General features: G+C 37.7%; 2 protein-coding genes across 3 annotated transcripts; one reads left to right on the top strand and one right to left on the bottom strand.

The window, feature by feature from the left end:
- Positions 1 to 3,170: 3,170 nt before the first annotated feature.
- LOC121733758 (PH domain-containing protein DDB_G0275795-like) lies at positions 3,171 to 7,482 on the top strand. Of its 2 annotated transcripts, none has more exons than XM_042124107.1 (4): positions 3,171 to 3,247; positions 5,648 to 5,790; positions 6,361 to 6,492; positions 6,871 to 7,482. In XM_042124107.1, exons 1-4 carry the CDS (start codon positions 3,245 to 3,247, stop codon positions 7,166 to 7,168), a joined length of 576 nt encoding a protein of 191 aa, XP_041980041.1. In that variant the 5' UTR covers positions 3,171 to 3,244; the 3' UTR covers positions 7,169 to 7,482. The 2 variants fall into 2 exon arrangements, with proteins under 2 accessions (XP_041980041.1, XP_041980040.1); XM_042124106.1 differs by having other exon boundaries at positions 6,361 to 6,534.
- Positions 7,483 to 7,941: 459 nt separating this feature from the next.
- On the bottom strand, positions 7,942 to 11,317 carry LOC121733757. Its single transcript, XM_042124104.1, has 3 exons — positions 11,262 to 11,317; positions 10,631 to 10,700; positions 7,942 to 8,696 (listed from the first exon to the last, which is right to left on the bottom strand). Exons 2-3 carry the CDS (start codon positions 10,698 to 10,700, stop codon positions 7,972 to 7,974), a joined length of 795 nt encoding a protein of 264 aa, XP_041980038.1. The 5' UTR covers positions 11,262 to 11,317; the 3' UTR covers positions 7,942 to 7,971.
- Positions 11,318 to 24,573: the final 13,256 nt, after the last annotated feature.

The following is a 24,573-nucleotide window of genomic DNA, read 5'->3' as shown; positions in this document are numbered from 1 at the left end:
AGGAGTTCAAATGAGTACTCGGGCTATTGGACCCAAAAAAATTGGACCCATTGGGTCCAATGACTAGATATGAATTTTTAACATATTGAGTCCAATGACTAGATATGAATATTTAACATTGACCCACTTTTATGATGCAATGTTTTCTGGCAAGAAATTTTGAAGTAGGGTTGGCACAAAAATAATCAGTTTTAAATAATACGTGGGAGAACCATGTTTCGGTATAGGCCGGCTCGACCGGAGAAATACCACATTCTCACAGAAAACCGGCGTGAAACTTGCTTGCGCTGTGTTTCGCCGAGTGAGTGACTTTACCGGAGGCCCAATCCCCTACCCTATTCCCTTCCCTACCCTCCCCTATTACCCTATTCCCTCTTAAAAGGCTGGCATCGCACTTGCAGCTCTTCTGATGCTGCGAGTGTCCATGGGCGACAGAAGCTGCTTTCCATCAGGTGACCCGTTTGCTCGATTGCCCCCCTTATTTCATTAAAAAAAAACATATTATTTTGTATATTTAAAACTAAGAACACTCTCATTAACTTGTATTATAATTATTTTAACTATTTATATTATAATTATATTAACTATTAAGTACCTAAATCTACTGCGTCGAATTACGTTATCTAAAAAAATATCTTCAATATTATAATATAAACGCCTCCGTGGTCCAGTGGTCTAGAGCGCGGCTCTTGACGCGGAGGTCGTGGGTTCGATTCCCGCGTTGCAAACATGTTATTTCCAAGTTTGGTTAGGACAATGCAGACTGATCACCTGATTGTCTGACAAGTAAGATGATCCATGCGTCGGATGGGCATGTAAAAAGTCGGTCCTGCGCCTGATCTCTCGTCAGTCGTGTCGGTCTTTCGTCCCACTGGGTTATGAGAGTAAAGGAATAGAAAGTGCCCTTGTGTATTGCGCATACACCTGGGCACTTTAAAATTACTCCTGCGTACCTGGCCTGGTTTCAATGAAACCGGCCACCGTCACCGAAACCGGTGTGGGGAGTATTATTAATATTAAAAATCCATATTTAGATAAAACCTGTCATTTTATTTGATAGAAAAAAATTACCTACTTTAGTTTTATTTTGCAATGTTTTTAAACAAAAGAAGTACGAAGAATCTTATGTTATTAATTCTTGAGCCTTGACCGATCTCAATAAATATTTTCATACGAAGTAATTATTTTGTTTTTTATTCTAATCTACAACTTTTTGTTGGCCCTACGGACATAAGCCCGAAAGTCATAAAAAATAATTACTTGGGTCCAATCGCTAGATGAAAAAATGTAAAAATTCATATCTAGTCATTGGACCCACTGGGTCCAATTTTTATGGGTCCAATAGCCCGAGTACTCGTTCAAATAACCACAATCTCAATATATTCAAAATCCACTCCGGGACATTGTAATGTTTTAACGTTGTTAGTGGCGGCCGAAAAGGAAGATCTTCCGACCGAGCGAGATAGCATGCTCGGTCAGGCCGAAGCCCACGTGATACATCTCAGCTGTCGTATACATATATACCGACGCGCTCAGAAAATATTTCTGGTCTTCGTATCACCCCGCACGTATTTTATGAGTCGGATACGGGTAACGGGATGTCCTCGTTAGTAAGTACGAATTTCTCCCCCTCCGGCAACTAGACTTTAGCGCCATTTACCGCTAGTCGCTATTACCTACATCTGAAGCAATCGTAACATAATATTATTGTCGTCAACTACTTACATACAACTTATTCTAAAACAAATATTTAATTTTGTCGATGCAGTCACATTGTTTCGCCGAGCCACAAACATTTCAATAATTTCCCTGATTGTGTTCGATAATCCCAACAACTATATTAACACTGATAAGGCAATTGATGATTTCATTACCTAGAATAACTAACGGATTTTGGACACAATAAATTTTATATTGACTACAATTCTGGAATCCCCGGAATAATCATCATTATTTCCTTTTTAATTAACCCCGACAAAAAAGAGAGGTGTTATAAGTTTGACGTGCCTGTGTGTTTGTTTGTCTATCCGTGGCATCCGACCGATTTCTTTCTAGTTCTTTTTTTCCAAAGCTGACTTCATCGAGTGTTCTTAGCTATACCTACTTAGTTCATCATCATCGGCCCGCTCAGCGCTGAACAATTTGGCATTTTCTACTTCAAAATGAATGGGGGGGTTGTTTTTAAATTTTATAGGCGTGGGTGCCAGATTTAGTACTGGGAACTACCAAAAGGGATGCGCCACTGCCGGTAGGCAGAAAATGAGAACTCAGGGTGTGGTTTCAGGACTTTACTAACTAAGCAAAGTTGTGGATCAGTGGTACAGTTTGTTACAGTCTTTACACTTTACAGTATATAGTTACTACGATAAATTATTAACACAACGGAAAGACGATGTTGCTTGCGGTGCGAACGTCGTGTGTATTGCGCGGGAGACTGAAAGGTACGTACGCGCAGTCTCACGGCTCGAAATCCACTGAAAACAAAATGGCGGGCGGCGCGTGCCGTCCGTTTTCAAAAAGGGGCGCGGGAGGCGAAAGGGGAGGTGCCGCGTTTACAGCGCATTACCCTGGCACCACACTCACACTCGCAGCATATCTAGCTGGCATGCGTCGTCGGGAGGCCCTCTTGGGCAAAACGCGGTTATTTGTATTAACATGATTTGCTATAATTTCTTAATTTTACATTATGGTTACTTTCTTATCAAATACTACTAAACATAACAAACACTACAAGGATAGTGATTGTGTAGGATCTGATAGTGTGTTAACATGATGTTAATATTAATATTCAGATACAGAGAATATCTACATACTTAAATACTGGACAGTATCGCCATGACGCTAATCGACATAAACTGGGGCAAATGCCAAATGTTTGTAAATACAAACACGAACATTGCTGAAGACAGCGATATTATATATTATAATATTTTCTAACTATAACATTTTAAACTTTCGCGTTGCATTATAATTAAACTTTTTAATCGGGACTTAACGCGACTTATTTAAGTAATAATGCTACTACGAGTATGTACTCGTAGTAGCATTACTACTTAAATAAGTCGCGTTAAGTCCCGATTAAAAAGTTTAATTTTCTAACTAATCTTCTGCCGATATCGATATGCCTGAAGTCCACGTATCAGGTCTAAGCACGTATCGAGACGGTATCGCTATCGGGCGATAACGCCGTCGCAGTGCTCTGTCAGTGCTCACATACACACCACGTCATGGTGCCCTAGTGGAAATGGTGAGTTTACACACATTATATTACTGTTGGTAGCAATCACAAGGCAGATCTGTATGCCTTGGATTCCTCTCTTGACGTAGAGCCACGGGCCGTATCCCTACGTCAAAACAGTTGTAATGTCACAATTACCGTTGCAATACTGTCCACTGTCGGGACACTCTGGGTCGAGCCCGTCTGCGAACTGATGCGAAATAAACTGTTAGACCCGTCTAGCAGAATCGTAGAACGGGCTCAACTTTTGGCCGTGGAGAGGTGGGAGTCCGGAGCTTGGCTATTATCTATATCACCATAAAACACAGGAACATTGCTGAACCGGAACACATTCCGCCTAGCTGTGTTTACGGCGCGCACTTAGACAGCTACGATCACCACAGGTTGTGCTGCTCGCGAAGCGCTGGACGCTTTTCGCGGCATCACAGCCTGAACGACCTCATTCGTCGGACTCTTGTCACTGCCAGCGTACCAGCTATACTGGAGCCCTTCGGGTAGGCGCGCGACGATGGCAAAAGACACGATAGCATGACCCTGGTCCCCTGGAATGTGGGACGGGCCCTGTGTCGACACACTCGCCTCGTCCAATGTTCAGGGTACCTCGAGCTGTGCGGGCGCAGCCGTAAACCAAGCAGAGAACCTCAAGCGGCGCAAATATAAGAACCTCAGTAGAGATCTCATATTTGAACCGTTTGGGGTGGAAATTCTAACCAGCGGTAGGCAACGGGCGGACCGCGGTCCGTTTGCGGACCGCGAAAGATCGGATCTCGGACCGCAAAATATTATAGGTAATGTATTTTATACCAAGTATCAATTAATACATAGATAAGGTATGCGTATACCTTTATTAATTAAAATAATATTTTAAAGCTACATAGGACAAGTGTATTTTTTCTGGACCTCGTTAAAATTTTCCCTCAGTATCTGGTCCTCAGGGTCCTCACCTAAAATTAGTTGCCGACCCCTGCTCTAGGCGCATGAGGTCCGGGGGCACGTAAGCTTTTTAGACAATAGACGATATCTAAGAAGCTTATTGAATCCACCCGAGAGCCGGGAACTACCTGATCACAGCGAATAGCAATTGCCATCCAACGTGGCAATGCTGTCAGCTTGCTGGGTACTCTGCCAGATAGGGACGGCCTGGGAAAGTTTTTCTTTTTATAGATTTAATATATTTCCAAGTTTGTTTAATCCATACTAATATAATAAATGCGAAAGTGTGTCTGTTACCTCTTCACACTCGAACCGCTGAACCGATTTCGCTGAAATTTGGCATGGAGATACTTTGAGTCCCGATAAAGGACATAGGATAGTTTTCGTCCCGGAAAAATGTACGGTTCCAGCCCGATAAACTAATTTTGGCGCAACGGAGTTGCGGGCGTCATCTACTAGTATATTATATTATGTATATTTTAGATTGTATTTTAAGTGCTTAGATTCAGAGCTTATTCCATACTATATTACGAGTAGTTTGATGTCAAGAGTGTGTTGGGGCCCACCCACGAGTGTGTTGGGGCCCACCCACCCACCCACCCACACCCCTCGTACCTTCTTTGTTTGTTTATTTTATTTCATCCTCAATTAAAATAATTATTTTATATCCACTGGCTGGTTTCTTTATTGTTTCAGTTCGTAGTTTCAGTCAATAAAACGCAATAACATCGTGTATTTCTCTGCGCGCATGACTGTTATCGCTTCATACATTCTTGAGATAAAGCATATGAGTGATAACAAGTCTATCGCGGTTGTACGCGAACTGCCCAATGCAGCATCATCATAAATAAATCATGATGCTGCATTATCATCGTGATAATTTAAACAACATTTAAATCATTTACAACTGTTGTTGTAAATAATTTAAATGTTGTTGTTGTCCTCCGTATTAAAAAAAATACAAGAATTTTTAAGAAATTTTTGAGTCTCATTAGAAACTAATTCCGTGTATATAACATTGCTAATAAAAAATTATAGGCGTCTGCTAATATATTTTAATAATATTATTAAGCTTTAAGAGTATTCTTGGCTTTCTTTGAATATTAACACTATGTTACGAGTAAGTGATTTGACAAGAAATTAGCGCGTGATGGAAAGTTCGATAGCTCTCAGGCTTTAACAGCTGCATATATTTTTTTTGGTCAGGTATCATTGTTTACAATATTATTAATTGATCGATGCAATCTGGTTAATACTGAATTAAATAACAATAATGGATAGAACATTAAGTAATATATCGATTTATGCAATAATTTTTATGTCATTTACTTTTCGGGCTTTCAAAGACCGTGTGAGGTGACCGACGACGTAATTTTAAAAGCGCGACCAACCGAGGGTTGAATCAATGCCAGTTTCTCTGACGGGATAACCACGACTCACGAGGCGATAGTACCTAGCACCTACTGACCATTCCAGGAGACGGAGACGATCATCATGGTGAGCGTGCTGAGCGCTGCGTGGCTGGTGCTGCTGGCGGTCTGCGCGGTGCTGGCCTCGCGCATCGCCAGCCTGCGCCGCCAGCTCGAAGACCTCAACGCCAGCGGCCGGCTGCGGGTCCAGTGAGTACGCCGACACTAACAAATTTCATGCTAATTCTTAAATTACTACTAAGACTGACCATAGACGGACCGCAAGTTGCAGTCGGCAGCGACTACTCCAGACCGGTCGCGTTGAAATTTGCACCGACCGCTCAAGAACTGCTCGAGCGGTCCGTGTATTGACGGAATTTACTGCTTAGTATAAAAACTGCAAATCGCCGTGCGGCGACCGCATTTTGCAGTCGGTTTCGACTACAAGGTGCGGTCCGTCTATGGCAGGCCTGAGTCACAAAATGTGAAAAATAAATAATCTCGAGCAAATCCGCAGGTGTCGTTAGCCGGACAAAAAATCTCAATAGGTTCAAACTTCAAATTCAATTCAAATATCGTCTATAGTAGCTTCAATGTTGACGAGTGGGATAATTCTGTTCTGTTCTGACTTCTGATGTCTGTTTTAAGTTTTTGTTGCATCAGAAAGTAGAAACTGTTAGGATTTATAGCGATAACTTGACCTCACTATAATATACAATTTTCAACATATTTTCATCATTTATAAATTATAATAATATATCATAATATTCTCTTTCACAGAAAGCTCACAATGAGCACCGACAAGCACGCGTTCAACAACCCGACGCTCTCCCCCGACGAGGAGCTGTCCCGGCGCGGCTACTCCATGTACCAACCCGACGACGACGTTGAGAGCGGCCGGGGGACTGAGCGGTACAGCACCCATAGCCCCTCTCGCATGCAGGCCTACCACACGTGAGATGATCAGACAGTGGTCTACTTGGGCAGAAGTATAAAGGGTAGCCTAGCATGAAGGTCTTTTACACGTGAGATGTCTGGTTGAGCAGGGGATTACACCTAATGTTTATATCTACAATTAATTAATTATCACTACACCTCGCTAGCACTTGCAGACGCACCACATAAATTGTGCATTGTGCAGGGAATTTTTCACGCAGGCGATTTGTGAATCATTCATATTTTTTGAAGCAACATCCTCCATTTTCCTTATTTCCAAATAATGGAATCTCATTGCTAATACATCATTATTAATCAATAAATACTGAAATTGCTAATAGACGTATGTTTCAGGCAGACGGGTGGGCAGTTTGTAGACGAGCTGGCGAGGGAGATAGACTACCGACAGCAGCGGCAGAGCTCGCAACACAACATGCAGCAGCAGCAGAACAACATGTCACAGCAGCAAAACAACGTGTCACAGCAGCGGAACAGCATGACACAGCAGCAACCACCGCAGCCGCAGCAACAACAACCGAGTCCGCCGTTCCTGTTGCAGAGCATAGAAAGTAGCAAGAAAATAAGAGCCCTTGCCAACCCGGTCGCCGCCCAGGGAAGACAGAGTGACACAAACCCCAACTTCATGTACTAGTCCTTGGGATGAATCATCTGAACCAGACGGAAAATTGTCGAAGATTGGAGCACAGAGGACGCAAATGTGTTTCTATCTAACACAATTTCAGGCAAGGTACGATTTTAAAAACATGCTTGGAAAGAAAATTAAAATTCAGAACTAGATCAGAACTGTATAACACAATTTAAAGATACAACTACTTTTTTCGTAAAAGAAAAAGGTACGTATTTGTAAAAGTAACAACTTGGATTGTGATTTTTGTACGAGTAAAAGTGCAGTAAAATCTAGTGCAATGTTAACTAAGAATTAAATAAATTAAATAATAATATTACCATGTGTATTAGTACTTTAGAATTAAAAATATTAAGTATAAGGACACATACGCGGTATTTTACTTCTACTAAAAAACAATTAATAAAATTAAATCAAAAGATTATTTTTATGAATTTTATTAACAGACAAAACTTAACAATAGTCAATAACATACTTAATGGTATAACTTAGAAATTAACAACATTTCAAATGCTACTAAGGTAACTTCAGCCTCTCGGTGGACGTTAAATCTTTTCTTCTGAAATATCGTTTGCTTAATATTACTATTAGCAATAAATAGGTATTTTAAGAATAAGTTGAGCAATAAATTTATAAATAAATAGAATAGAATGATCGTGCACGCTACTCAGTGTGATTTTGCATGCTATACTTCAGTCACAATACAAAAAAAATTGGAATGTACTCCATAAATTGAGGAGTTTAAATTATAGAAAACAAACATTATAATATCCATTTGGTGTTCTCTTAACATACCTTAAGTTAATGAATTAATATGTCGTGTAATGAATTTTCCTGATGTAAGGCCTGCTGACGATCGGTGCGTATCTTTTCCTACATCTCCCATTGGAGCAGGGGCGTTTGAGTCCATTACCGTTTAGCGACCTCACTTTACTCATGTTCTTGGACGCGGAAGGTTTCTTTCTTTTCTCTTTCACCTCATCCTCCTCCTCCTGCTTGCCCTCGTTGGCCTCGTGAGCGTCTATTATGTCCTGTATACTTCTGTATGCATCTCTTTCTTCGGAATCGTCGTCTCTGAGCTTATGAGATTTGTAGCTGTGCAGCTTATCTCTTAAATTCAAATAGTTAAGATCGATAGACTTATCGTCGTTGAAATGTTTCAAATCTATTTTGTACTCGTTGTCGTGTTCTAGAGCCTTCAGATACTTGTAAGTTTCAGGGTCGCTGTCGGCACTGATCGGCTTGAAGTCGGAGAAGCTGATGAACTGGAGAGCCGAGCCCTTCTTCTTGTCGTCGTAGAGGGATTTGGAGAAGAGTTTCGCGTACCTGTCCTCTCCCAGGTCACTCAGGTCGTGGAGGCCGGGGAGATACCTCTCCAGCTTCTCTGATGCTGCAAGTTTGGGGGTCAGGGGGGATATGGGGAGGTTGTAGGTGACGGTGGGGGGAAGCGTCACCCCGTACAGATGCTTGTCCGACGTCCGACCATAGATCTGATCGAAAACTTTGTAGTCGTCCGCCCAAAATTGTGCAATACCTGAAATTTAGAAAATTAAACATTAAGGGAGGATCTAACTTATAAAAAAATCAACACATTCCATTTAACACTCTTAACCTAGGCAAAGTCGAATATTATCAATTAGTTGGCTATCAAAAGGCTATAAATTATAATATAAGTACTTAAATGATTGTTTTAATTTAAAAAATATGAGTTACAACTTAAAACAAGTTATAGGTTACAAAATAACATAATATTATTAGGTTGGAACCTATATTATTTTTCAATTATCCTTGGTGCGAAAAACAATACAAAGATAGCAAAAAAAGGATATGGGCGCAGAGCCCATAGACGGCCCCAAATTAAATAAATAAAATAAAAAAAACCTATATTATTAGGTTTGATTTAGATAGTTCGATTTAATGATTCCTATATGTTTCCCAAATCCCAATCCGTTCTTCCAATAACACCTGTAGAAAACTATTCATTCCTTGTGTATATCATACAAAACTTAAATAACCATTACCGGGCATTTATTGTCACTTACGCAATTATTTATCAATCACCGATGACCGAGCTCAGCTTTTCAATTGTAAACAATGATTTCTGCATTACTTGAGTTGTGACTTGTAACATAATGACTCGGCATCAAGTATCAGAGAAAGTGCTCATAAAATTATATTATTTGAGAGAAAACCGTCTCGCTCACTGAACATATTTGTTTAAGTTTTTGTTACACTTGTAACTTGTGAGTTGTGACAATATTACAACATTATCTATACTAATATTATAAAGCTGAAGAGTTTGTTTGTTTGTTTGAACGCGCTAATGTCAGGAACTACTAGTCCAATTGGAAAGAATATTTCAGTGTTAGATTGCCCATTTATCGAGGAAGGCTATAGGCTTTATTATATTATTAATCTAAGATCAATTGGAGCGAACAAACAGAAGAAAATGTGGAAAAAACGGGGAAAATTATATGAAATTGCTTATTATCTTAAGAACCACTGGAGCAATTTTTATGTTTTTTGGCACACCTAAAAAAAGGTCACGTGAATGGAAATAGGCTACTTATTGTTTTGCGGAAAAATGTACGGTTTCTGTGAAATTCCTAAATTGTGCGGGCGACGCCGCGCGGAACATCTAGTTATGTTATAATAATCATTCATCATCATTATCTCACGCGTGGCTACCGTTTATGGCTGTTACGTATATATGTACCTGAAGTAATTTAATTCATAACGGCTTTTGTTATTAATTCAAGAGAAATTAATTTGAGAGAACTACAAGTCGGGTTGTACTATTTATTGCGATATCCTCAATAAAATATCTATTAAAAAATAAATACTAGTCACTATAGGTACACCAAAAAGAAACGATGCAACGGGAAATCGAAATAATTTAAAGTTTAAACAGTAATCTGACATTTCATTTTGTATTGCTTTTGAGCATTCTGAAGTAACGCCTTATTTCCTTTCATTTTGATTTGAAACCTATAAACCTAATGGCCATCTAGCGTGGCTAAGCTCTATGATCAGCTAGCTTCGCGGTGCGAGATCTTATTTAGATACTAGATAGATCTAGATCCGGTCAGTTTCCTCAGATCACAGATAACAGATCACAATCCTTACCGCGGAGAAAGGCGGAAGGAAATCCGTGCTAACTGCTATTAAGTAAATTTAATACATAATAAATTATTATAGTTGAAACGTAGGTAAGTACTTTTTATGTAACCTACAAAATACTTATGTAAGGTTTTAGCTTTTAATCATGAACCAATCGAGCTTCCAAAATATGTTCAAAACTGCTAATAATTTGTTTTGGCTAATAATTTGTTTTAGCTTTACCAACCCCAGGGCTCACAAAGCCCATGATTAGGTAGTAACTTTTGTTGCTGGAAAACTAGTTTAGCATAAAGGCGAAGGCGAGTTTTAGTAGAGAATAGAGATGTGCGAGAGAAGAGCGAAACACACCTGAGCCCTTAGTCTGAGAGTCCCCGGAAGCCGACAGCATCAGCACCGCCAAGATCGTGAGTAACAGCATCTGAAATTATCAAAGAGGTGTAATGACAAACATCCTGACAAATTTTATGTCTCATTTGTGTAATGTTGCCCCGACGCTGGAGTACAAACCCTTCACCTCAGTCGAGAGCTACGGAATCCGGAGGCGTCATTTTCAAATTGGTTAAAAGTTTGACTTTCAGATCGTAGACTATTTGCATAAAAACGTAACTAAGAACTAAACTAGTAATTAGTAAACCGATTTTATTCAAATTTTTGAGATTGAAAGCTTAATCGAATGTCCAAGCCTAGAGACCTAATGTCCGAGAGTTAATAATTTATACCTACAATATTATTTTAATTTTAATTTTTGATTTCATAATACGCACTGACATTAAGAAATAAGAGAAGTTAACACAAATAACTAAAAACTGCTACTTATTGCCGCACTCAGAGATGAATACTTATCCATTATTTGCTAAACTCTTCAATAAATTAAACTTTAAAGTGAGCATCATGTCTCTAAGTGCGGCAGTTTATAAGCTTTTAGTTAAATTACTAAAGTGTTTTACTTTTTTTGGTTCACACCTTTTTCGGTACGTACCTTTAATGCGTGTGTGGACTGTGTGGTCAGTGCATCCCGTCCGTCCGTCCGCGTGTCCGGCCGCCCAGTGAGCGGTGCGCCCAAAGCCGGGTGTTATAGCGGCTCCCTGCCCGACACCACCGCGTGCCGGCTTGCTACGCCGAATTTCAAGCTTACAAATAAAATAATTAAGTACTGTATTTATACGAACTATTAAGCTATGAGATAAAAATTCCAATCGGCATTCATTCATACTTTAGGTGTATTTTATATATCTTTAAAAATATTCTTAATTTTTAAGAGAATAATATGCTGATTGCTGTCCCGCTGCTTATTGCTATAAGTTAAACTGTAGGCTTAAACCTAAAGCCACATTAATTGTTTACAGTTCTACTATATCATTTTCTGTTGTACTGTGAATTATCATAGCATCAGATGATGAAGCTTGCAAAAGATTTTTTTAGAGCATCTAAAGTTTAGTCTAAAGCATTCAGCCCGACGTCCGACGATCGATCCTTTTATTCTTTTGTGTTTTACTACGAGTAAAACACAAATGGATGAATGTATTAAGAAAAATACTTTTTTAGAGTTTATATATAATATGTATTTCGATTTTCGGCTTACATTAACTAATTTTTTAAGACTTTGCACGTAAATTAACAAGAATAAAGTCAATATCATTTTTAGGGTTCCGTACCTCAAAAGGAAAAAACGGAACCCTTATAGGATCACTTTGTTGTCCGTCTGTCCGTCCGTCCGTCTGTCAAGACCCTTTTTCTCAGGAACGCGTGGAGGTATGAAGCTGAAATTTATATCAATTACTCAGGTCTACTGTCCCTTGAAGCTGTGAAAAAATCAAACTTCTAAGCCAACGCAATCAAAAGATACAGCCGTTTATGCCGCAAATTTTCGACACTTGCAAGGGAATCAAAACCTACAGGGTGCTTCCCGTGAACTCAGAATCTTGAAATTTGGTACGAAGCAACGTCTTATAGCATAGATAAAGGAAAAATTACGAAAACCATAAATTTTTAGTTAAATCACATAATATTTTTTTTTTAATAATTTTAAACTTACTACCCATTTCCTCATAAACACGTAGAGGTATTAAATTGAAATTCATACCAAATACTCAGGTCTATAATACCTTTAAGCTGTAACAAAATCAAACTTCTATGTCAACGCAATCAAAAGAAACAGCAATTTAAGCTGCATATTTTGAAACTCGCAAGTACTCGCAAGGGAATCAAAACCTAAAGGGTACTTCCAGTCGACCTAGAATCTTGAAATTTGGCATGAAGCAACGTTTTATAGCACACATAAAGGAAAAATTCTAAAATAAAGGATTACTTAAACGATAAAGAGATCTTTGTCTTAAATTTATGCTCCTCCATCTTTCCCCATTGTAATGTTATGAATTTCATTTTGCAATAAAAATACCATAGTTATGACTCGATTGTCGTAATGAACGAACTTTGTAAACCTTGCAGGTTTGTACGGAACCCTCGGTGCGCGAGTCCGACTCGCACTTGGCCGGTTTTTTTGGTAAATAGGTAAGGCAGCGTCATTAATTAGTACTAGCTATATTGACGACCTCTGTGGCTCAGTGGTGAGCCCGTTGGTAGCTCAAGCCGGGGGTCGCGGGTTCGAATCCCGCCGACGGAACAAAAAGTTTTCAATGTTCCCGGGTCTGGATGTATATTAAATATGTGTGTGATATAATAAAAATCTTAAATATATGTATAGTATAGTATAAAAGTATTAAATATATTTCCGTTGTCTGGTACCTGTAACACAAGTCCTTAGCACGGGGCCAGACTGACGTGGTGTGAAGCGTCCATAGATATAATTATTATTATTATTATTATTAGTATGTTTTTTATTTCTTTTAGATTCTCCTTTATGGGATTTTCTACTAAGGTGCTTGTGGCTTGTGGCCAAGCAACCTCAGGTAAGTTTTGAAGTTATGATATAGATAAAAATTTACGAACGATTCGGCAAGTATTTAGTTTAACTGCCTTTTGCAGGGTTATGAAAGTGGGGGGGGCTAATTTCGAGTGTTTTAAGGCTAGTGTGAATAGTTTTAAGTATTATGCCAGTACTAGAGATGACGATAGGAATGGTCTTAACAACGTTTCCTTTCCATTGCGATTTCAATTCGATTGTTAGGTCAGTATACTTAGTTAATTTGTTTGTTTGTTTGTATGTGAATTTGGTATGGCTATGTCAATGAGATAAACGGTCCTATTTATTTTGTCATGTAAAGTTATGTCAGGTCGGTTGTGGTGTATGGTTTTGTCGGTCATTATTGTCCGGTCCCAGCATAGTTTGAAGTCAGGTGAGTCAAGTATGATTTAAGGTGTGTATTTATAGTATGGGATTTTGTCTGTGATGAGATTGTGTTTGTGTGCGAGTGTCTGGTGTATGATAGCTGCTACCTGGTCGTGTCTGTGTTATTATTATTATTATTATTTGACCGAGCTTCGCTCGGTATTCGATGAAACACGAAAAAAATGACATTTTCTAAAAATGATTCCTAGCTAGATCGATTTATCGCCCCCGAAACCCCCTTAATACTAAATTTCATGAAAATCGTTGGAGCCGATTCCGTGATTCCAATTATATATATTTATACAAGAATTGCTAGTTTAAAGATATAAGATATTTGCAGACACTTGCAATAACAACTCGAACATAAAGCGAACGCACTAAACCCCTCACATTCGCCGTAACAAGCCGGCGCTCGGCGAAAGTCAAGTTCATTCCTCTACACCCGAGCCTGTAGCCACAACCAGCCACTAGCGGCCAGGCTAGAACCTTCCGGTGCGGCTTCCGGCCAGCTTCCCGCTCCACCGCTTTCCTCGCCACCGGCTTAGCACGATTCATATCCTAGGTTACTCCTAGGGCTTGCCGTTGATGTGCTAACCGGGGATGTCGCACTTCATCGCACGATCAGAGAATTTAAGCAAAAAACCAAGAAAAAATAAAATTCTAAAATAGTTAATTGAAACTAATAACATGAAATAGTTTATTTAAAAAAATTAAATAGCTTATTTTATTTTTCTTGGTTGTTTGAAGTAGCAGGAGTTATGACTATACTTTCGTAGTAAGTGTAGATAATGTACTAGACGTATAAGTCATTTAAATATACATACAGCTATATATTGTAATCCCTACAAAGATTGCAGCCAGCGTGGGGGCACTGCAGTGTTATTTCTCTAATTATAGAAGACTTGTGCCATGACAATGCACTTACCAAGCCCTACCGACCATAATATAATAATTACTCCCACGCCGGTTTCGGTGACGGTAGCCGGTTTCATCGAAACCAGGCTAGGTACGTAATTCTGCCGTATCTAAGGATTTTTGAGACCACAAGAAAACTTCGACAATGTCTCCTTATATCCAAGTGCAACATCCCTTCACTATACGTCAATGACTCAAAAGGTATCATTGAAATTTAATAGCTGAGAATTCATACATTATACTTATTGCGTTGTAACTTGTAGGCGATCGTGTAGGCAGTGCCTACACTAGGCTAACATAATTCATAGAGGTAACGTAAATTATTATTTCTTTCACCATGTATAAGGTAAGTAGGTAGGTAGGTACAGCCTACCTTTTTTTGGCTTTTTTTTGTAAAATCCCATGGACACTCGCAGCACTAGAAGAGCTGCAGGTGCGTTGCCGGCCTTTTAAGAGGGAATAGGGTAATAGGGGAGGGTAGGGATGGGAAGGGAAGGAAATAGGGGAGGGTAGGGAAGGGAATAGGGTAGGGGATTGGGCCTCCGGTAAACTCACTCACTCGGAGAAACACAGCGCAAGCGCTGTTTCACGCCGGTTTTCTGTGAGAACGTGGTATTTCTCCGGTCGAGCCGGCCCATTCGTGCCGAAGCATGCCTCTCCCGCGTCTACCTACAGAAAAGCTAAAATATATTAGCCCTATTATAGTTACAAAGAAGTGTTTGGGTAGTGATACTAATAAAAATTAGTAAGTGTACTAAGTACATATCATTATTATTTTAAAGCCTAGAAAAACATAATATAAAATAGTTTTTAATTTTATTATTCATATTTTATAGGTAAGTATAATAATAATATGTATATAGCAATTAGCAATTGCTACATCTATACTAATATTATAAAGCGGAAGAGTTTGTTAGTTTGTTTGTTTGTTTGAACGCGCTAATCTCAGGAACTACTGGTCCGATTTGAAAAATTCTTTCAGTGTTAGATAGCCCATTTACCGAGGAAGGCTATATTTTATTACGCTAATACTAATAGGAGCGAAGAAATAGAGGAAAGTGTTGAAAAAACGGGGGGAAATTATTTGAAAGGGCTTATTTGAACGCGCTAATCTCAGGAACTACTGGTCCGATTTGAAAAATTTTTCAGTTTTAGATAGCCTATTTATTGAGGAAGGCAATGGGCTATATTTTATTGCGCTAAAACTAATAGGAGCGAAGAAATAGAGGAAAATGTAGAAAAAACGGGAGAAATTATTTGAAATGGCTTATTTGAACGCGCTAATTGCAGGAACTACTAGTCCGATCTGAAAAATTCTTTCAGTGTTAGATAGCCCATTTATCAAAAAAGGCTTTAGATTATATTTTATCATGCTAAGACTAATGGAAGCGAAGAAATAGAGGAAAATGTGAAAAAAATGGGGGAAATTATTTGAAAGGGCTTATTTGAACGCGCTAATCTCAAGAACTACTGGTCCGATTTGAAAATTTCTTTCAGTGTTAGATAGCCCATTTATTGAGGCAGGCTATATATATAGGAAAATGTGGAAAAAAACGGGGGAAATTATTTGAAAGGACTTATCTCACGAACTACTGTAGCAATTTTTCTGTTATTTGGCACAGATAAGAAGTAGACCACGTGAAGGATCATAGGCTATTTTTTGTGGACTAATATGTCTGTGAAATATCCAATTTACGCGGGGAAGCGCGGAACGTTATATTTCGCGTGGTCACGACATCACGCGTAAACGGCTGGACCCATTTTGCTGAAATTTGGTATAAAGATACTTTGAGTCCCGAAAAAGAGCATAGGATACATTTTGTCCCGGAAAAATGTACGGTTACTGCACAATATACTTTTATGATTTGCGCGTAAACTATTCAATCTATTTTGATGGAATTTGGTATGGAGATACTTTGAGTCTCGGGAAAGGACAAGGAATACTTTTTATCCCGAAAAATATACGGTTCCCGCACAATAAACTTTTATGACTCTGGCCTAAACTATTTAATATATTTTGATGAAATTTGGCATGGAGATTTCCAGATATGTACTAATTTGAATCTGGGACGAGGAATGCTTTATGTCCCGGAAAAATGTGCGGTTCCCACACAATACGCTTTTCCGATTTCTGCGTAAACGACTCAATCCATGTACGTGAACAATTATAAAGTCAACGCGGACGAAGTCGCGGGCAACAGCTAGCGTTACATAATATTGTAGTTTAATCAAGGTAGTTAGCTGTTTCCATAACTTGCTTTGTTCAAACCTACGCCACCAAGCGACTGCGCCTGCGTCTGCGTTCCCCTACCGAATAATCAGAAAATGTGCTACCCACAAAGATAAATCAAGATAGAACGGCTAAACGGGTGGAGTACGCGTGTTTCAATCTTGCTCTGTCGTGCAAGATTCGTTGAACGTTCATTCAGTCAGCGCGCACGTCTCGACTTAATTACACCGGAGCGGTTGTGCAAAAGAGCCTCATTGTGCAATGTCTAATTGTAAAAACAGAAGCATGAAAGTGTATCGGTCAAAAGGAGGTATTTCTTGCCACGGTTAAGTTATTTGTTTGAACTAAAATCAAAGCAAAAATTGACACGAGCGATTCTTTTGCAACGCACGCGCGTCGCCGTTCCATATTGATTTATTTCTGTAGTGCTACCTATTGTGGGGTTTTTCGTGTTATGCGATTTTTGGCATCTAGAAGTCAAAATACATCATGTGAATTTTTTTCAGAATTTTTATGTGGATATTTACAAAGATATAAAAAATTATGTGTTTATTCCCTTACAAAACCTACTTAAAATTGTATTTTACACCAAAAACTGGGCAATAGGCTATTGCGAAAAAATATATCAAACGATTTGACGATAAACGACTATTGCATGATTATTCGGGTAAATACATTGCTGCCTACTGCACACTTCCACTTCTGTACATCTCACTTTCACACTCTTTCACCCGCCTCGGGTTACCCAGGCACAGTAACTTCAGCTAACCGAACCTTTACAGCTGACCACCAGGCATTGTCGAAGGCCCCCTGTGTCCAGCGATACCACAACAGAAATTTTCTCCTTGTATCTCTTCTTTCTGATGTGGTTCACTATAAACCTATAGAAGGCGTCTTCGGTGCACCTTTGGGGCATAAAGGCATATTGGTTGGGTTTTATTTTGGACAACTTGTAGAATCTGAGTCGGACGACCATCATATCGCGGTGATCATCTCTGTCCGCTCACCTGCAGCCTCCAGTCTCAAACCAGCATCAGATCAGTCATCGCAGACCACATCACAGACACAGGATCCAAGACAGCCAAGAGTCAGGAATAGTCAGACTTTCTTCATTAAAAAAATTAAGATTGTCTGACTGTCCCTGGCTAGCTTTTTTGGATGTCTTAAGTCGTCATAGACGTAAGAACGATCAGCGGTCGTTTTGGAAGACATCAAGTGGTAAAGTCTTTCCTAACATTCGTTAAATTATATATGTACAATGTACTTACTTTGTTCATATTTTTATTTTATGCTTTACGGTAAGTGTAGGAATCCGTCTTATTGTGCAGGTTTCAGGACATAAATGATTCTATGTGGTTTATTATCATGTTTAAAGGGTTTTAATTATAAAAAAATAAAGAATAAAAAATTAAAAAAAATACATATTCGTAATCAGAAAATGTAGTATAATCATAATGCATGCCCAGAATGCATGCAATTGATGCCCAGAATGCATGCTAATTATGATGATTGTAAATTTTGCAACAAAGTACTGGAAATAAATTACTGGAATCATATTCAAACATAAATATGGACTGCGCTTACATGACATAATATTTAGATGCATAAACTCATTGCATCACGTTTCTTATGTTTACCTTTGTACCAAATATGATGCACGAAATGTTTTGATATTGTTATGCGATACCAAAATATGATGATCTCTTTTGGACCACCCATATTGTACACTATACTGTAAAAGTAAATAGTTAAATACATATTATTTTCTATATATCTTTTAACTTTACATATAATAAAATAGTAGAGGTAAAATTTTGGTATATTGAAAATAAACTTGAAAAAACGAGTCAGGGGGATTTCAGAAGAGTAATAGAACAAATTTATGTGCCTGAAGTTCCGAACGTTCAAGTGAACGAATTAGCTACACAACAAAAACAACTTATCTTGTGTATCAAAATATAATATGCATCATAGTGAGATAAGGGTACACTTTTAGAGGGTGCAAATGTTATTTCTAACTCAAAAAATAGTCACCCCTAAAACCCACCCTTATAATTCCAAGTCGCTTTGCTTCCACCCCACAGTGATTGAAAATTCTAAAAAAAATCATGCTAGTATATTTATAGATCCTACATACGATGGTAATATTTTCAACTTGCGGAATCACCCCTAAAACTTACCCTTAAAATTCAAAGTCGATTTTCTCCCACACCACAGTGATTGAAAATTCTAAAAAAATTCATGCTAGTATACTTATAGATCCTACATACGATGGTAATATTTTCAACTTGCGGAGGCACCCCTAAAACTTACCCTTAAAATTCAAAGTCGATTTTCTCCCACACCACAGTGATTGAAAATTCTAAAAAATTTCATGCTAGTATACTTATAGATCCTACATACGATGGTAATATTTTCAACTTGCGGACTCACCCCTAAAACTTACCCTTAAAATTCAAAGTCGATTTTCTACCATACCACAGTGATTGAAAATTCTAAAAAAATTCATGCTAGTATACTTATAGATCCTACATACGATGGTAATATTTTCAACTTGCGGACTCACCCCTAAAACTTACCCTTAAAATTCAAAGTCGATTTTCTACCATACCACAGTGATTGAAAATTCTAAAAAAATTCATGCTAGTATACTTATAGATCCTACATACGATGGTAATATTTTCAACTTGCGGACTCACCCCTAAAACTTACCCTTAAAATTCAAAGTCGATTTTCTACCATACCACAGTGATTGAAAATTCTAAAAAAATTCATGCTAGTATACTTATAGATCCTACATACGATGGTAATATTTTCAACTTGCGGACTCACCCCTAAAAATTACCCTTAAAATTCAAAGTCGATTTTCTCCCACACCACAGTGATTGAAAATTCTAAAAAAATTCATGCTAGTATATTTTAAGATCCTTAATACGACGGTAATATTTTCAACTTGCGGACTCACCCCTAAAACTTACCCTTAAAATTCAAAGTCGATTTTCTACCATACCACAGTGATTGAAAATTCTAAAAAAATTCATGCTAGTATACTTATAGATCCTACATACGATGGTAATATTTTCAACTTGCGGACTCACCCCTAAAACTTACCCTTAAAATTCAAAGTCGATTTTCTACCATACCACAGTGATTGAAAATTCTAAAAAAATTCATGCTAGTATACTTATAGATCCTACATACGATGGTAATATTTTCAACTTGCGGACTCACCCCTAAAACTTACCCTTAAAATTCAAAGTCGATTTTCTACCATACCACAGTGATTGAAAATTCTAAAAAAATTCATGCTAGTATACTTATAGATCCTACATACGATGGTAATATTTTCAACTTGCGGACTCACCCCTAAAACCCACCCTCAAAATTCAAAGTCGATTTTCTCCCACAACACAGTAATTGAAAATTCTAAAAAAATTCATGCTAGTAGACTTATAGATTCTACATACCATGATAATATTTTCAACTTGCGGACTCACCCCTAAAACTTACCCTTAAAATTCAAAATTTATGGAACTTTCCACGACTACATTCAAGCTCGACCATCTGTGACGTAACGCTTTGAGATATTTCGAGACATTGTGGTTTTTTACTTGGTTTAATTTATTTAAAATAACCCACAGCAAAAAAAGTTTTTCTCGCAGAAGTAATACCTACACTAATTAAAGATATAGAAAACATCGACGGTGTGTCGTTTTCATCGATTGCTAATGGATCTCTGTGTCATTCGGTAAGTATACATTTATCAGTCATCTTTTTCGTATTTTATTTCATTGGAAGTAATAATATAAGTTTAAATAATAGATGCCTTATAGTTAAAAATATTTGTCAATAATAGATAACAGGGCAGTTCCATGTAAAAGTCTACCATAAACTAAAAAAATTAATACCCAATTTTGGTATTAAAAATACTTACCCTTACTTAGGATCTATAAGTATACTAGCATGAATTTTTTTAGAATTTTCAATCACTGTGGTATGGTAGAAAATCGACTTTGAATTTTAAGGGTAAGTTTTAGGGGTGAGTCCGCAAGTTGAAAATATTACCATCGTATGTAGGATCTATAAGTATACTAGCATGAATTTTTTTAGAATTTTCAATCACTGTGGTGTGGGAGAAAATCGACTTTGAATTTTAAGGGTAAGTTTTAGGGGTTAGTCCGCAAGTTGAAAATATTACCATCGTATGTAGGATCTTAAAATATACTAGCATGAATTTTTTTAGAATTTTCAATCACTGTGGTGTGGGAGAAAATCGACTTTAAATTTTAAGGGTAATTTTTAGGGGTGAGTCCGCAAGTTGAAAATATTACCATCGTATGTAGGATCTATAAGTATACTAGCATGAATTTTTTTAGAATTTTCAATCACTGTGGTATGGTAGAAAATCGACTTTGAATTTTAAGGGTAAGTTTTAGGGGTGAGTCCGCAAGTTGAAAATATTACCATCGTATGTAGGATCTATAAGTATACTAGCATGAATTTTTTTAGAATTTTCAATCACTGTGGTATGGTAGAAAATCGACTTTGAATTTTAAGGGTAAGTTTTAGGGGTGAGTCCGCAAGTTGAAAATATTACCATCGTATGTAGGATCTATAAGTATACTAGCATGAATTTTTTTAGAATTTTCAATCACTGTGGTGTGGGAGAAAAGCGACTTTGAATTTTAAGGGTAAGTTTTAGGGGTGAGTCCGCAAGTTGAAAATATTACCATCGTATGTAGGATCTTAAAATATACTAGCATGATTTTTTTTAGAATTTTCAATCACTGTGGTGTGGGAGAAAATCGACTTTGAATTTTAAAGGTAATTTTTAGGGGTGAGTCCGCAAGTTGAAAATATTACCATCGTATGTAGGATCTATAAGTATACTAGCATGAATTTTTTTAGAATTTTCAATCACTGTGGTATGGTAGAAAATCGACTTTGAATTTTAAGGGTAAGTTTTAGGGGTGAGTCCGCAAGTTGAAAATATTACCATCGTATGTAGGATCTATAAGTATACTAGCATGAATTTTTTTAGAATTTTCAATCACTGTGGTATGGTAGAAAATCGACTTTGAATTTTAAGGGTAAGTTTTAGGGGTGAGTCCGCAAGTTGAAAATATTACCATCGTATGTAGGATCTATAAGTATACTAGCATGAATTTTTTTAGAATTTTCAATCACTGTGGTGTGGGAGAAAATCGACTTTGAATTTTAAGGGTAAGTTTTAGGGGTGAGTCCGCAAGTTGAAAATATTACCATCGTATGTAGGATCTATAAATATACTAGCATGAATTTTTTTAGAATTTTCAATCACTGTGGGGTGGAAGAAAACCGACTTGGAATTATAAGGGTGGGTTTTAGGGGTGACTATTTTTTGAGTTAGAAATAACATTTGCACCCTCTAAAAGTGTACCCTTATCTCACTATGATGCATATTATATTTTGATACACAAGATAAGTTGTTTTTGTTTTGTAGCTAATTCGTTCACTTGAACGTTCGGAACTTCAGGCACATACAAATTTTAACTGTTTTTTTAATTTTTGTTTCTCTGTCTGTTTGTCTGTTTATCTGTTTGTACAGGCTAATCTATGAATCCGCTGGACCGATTTCTATGAAATTTGGCATGATGATTCCTTACTTCCCTGGTCAACATCTTAGATACTTTTTTTTAACCGACTTTAAAAAAAGGAGGAGTTAATGTTTACTTTGATGTTTGCGGTCAGATTTTCAAAATTATTTTTTTGTTGTATAGATTGCCCGAATCCGATACCATGTTTACAATAAAATCGGTCAAGTGCGAGTCGGACTCGCGCACGACTTTGCATTAATGATGCAAAGCCGGATATCCACTCCGGCGCCCGCGAACAGCCACGTGCTGCAGAATCGCGGCAGCCCCATCAGTGCCCGGAACCCAATATTATACGAAGGGTTCCGTACCGTTATAAGAAAAAATAGGCCAAAAGTTTTGTTTTTGTATGGGAGCCCCCTTACATTTTAATTATATTCTAATTGTATTATTAATTACTAAATTACACATATAATTAAGGATCCTGTGAAAATTTCAACTGCCTGCCTGTTGTCATTATTGATATCGAGCAAAAAAGGCCAAAAAAGTCATGTTTGTTGTATGGGATACTTAAATATTTATTTTATTTTCAGTATTTGTTGTTATAGTGGCAATAGATATATACAATCTGTAAAAAATCAGAACTCTAGCTATAACGGTTCTTGAGATATAGCCTGGAGACAGACAGACGGACAGACAACGAAGTCGTAGTAATAGGGTCCCGGTTTTAACCTTTGGGTACGGAACCCTAAAAACGGTGACTTGAAGCAGCGGCGGCCAGTTTGAGCATGTCCCTCGGGCTCCCTGAGATCCTATCAAAGGGTTTTCGTGATTGGATACCGCTGTCGATACTGGTGACACAGGAGATACAGTGGTGGGAATGTGTGGTGGCCGGTGGGCCAACGCCCATAAAGAAATTACATTGTGAGTAAGTCATTAAACAACTTGAAGCGTTATTTTGTTCTGGTTTAATTGTAGGTTATGAATCTGAGAATAAGAGGTAGGTTAAAGAGAGATAGATGGCCTACATTAAATCCCGTCTTCTGAAGTCTATCCTCTATCTCCGTCACTTGTTCCTTTCCTCTGTCGTGTAGTCCCCATCTCCTGTCCACGCCAAGCGGTCTTCGAAGAAAGGATTTATCAAAACGATAAGTATTTGAGGTTCAAGTTTTGGAAACCCTCCATACTAGATTTGAAGACTTTGGCCAGATCATCTATGGTCTTTTGCAGACTTTCCATTTTGAATTGAATTAAGTAGGAATTGAGTGAGTATTTTAGAGGTTATAAATTGTGAAAAAACTGTTAGAAAATTGAAGTCGGTGTCATCAGGTATTTATGCACTCATACTCACAGACGTCTCATACTGTTGTAATTATTGCGGTTTTGTTAATAAACAAGAAGTAAGTGCATCAAATTTTGCAAAAATATTTTCACACACAAATGGCGCGTTGCGCGTTGTTTTCGGTAGGCGTCCTTTTTCACTTTCACTTAAAAAGTTATAAACACTATTGCTCATGTAAATCTAGCACTGTAATTAAATAAGAGATTATATAAATTTGTAATTTAATACAAAACAAAAGTCCATTAATTGTAGCTATTCAAAATTATTTTTATAATGGGAGAAAACAAAAGTACGTGTTGCGCGGCCGCCAATTCAGGCGCGAAACATCAAACCCACGACCTTCGAGTCAAGAGCCACGCTTTAAACCACTGGACCACGGAGACCACGATACGTTCTTTTAAATACTCACTAACATTTTTTGTATAAAATTGCGCATCATATTCCATAGCGCCTGTTTTTTTTTTAAAGCAATAACATTTAGGTTGGGTTGCATGGGTTGCACCAACAACTTTAACTATAACTACAGTGCAAAATGTTAAATCATTGGTTAAAGTTAAATATGACATCCAATATTTAACCTCCGCTAATACGTATATCTGAAAATTTACTATGTTTTACAGTGTTATATTTTTTCTGTCGATTTTTACGGATAATTCAATTCTTTATACCCTCAAATAAATGCAACAGACATCTGTGAATTTCTCCAGTTAAAGTTAAAGCTAAAGGACGCCATATTCGACTATAACCATAACTTTAACTTTAACCACGCCTCTGGTGCAACCCAACCTTAGAGGAAGTTTTGAAAGTATGTTAATTAAATTAAATAGAACTGGCACCACCAAGAAGCGAAACTTTAATTAGACTATTAAATATTATATTATTATTAAGTAAGTATAGATGATTTTAATAAAAATCCAAATATATGTAAGAAAATATAATCAC

The sequence above is a fragment of the Aricia agestis genome, chromosome 14 (assembly GCF_905147365.1).
Source record: "Aricia agestis chromosome 14, ilAriAges1.1, whole genome shotgun sequence".
Classification (NCBI taxonomy): Eukaryota; Metazoa; Arthropoda; class Insecta; order Lepidoptera; family Lycaenidae; genus Aricia; species Aricia agestis.
Note: the sequence above shows the minus strand (reverse complement) of the source record. Positions and strands in the feature narration are given on the sequence as shown.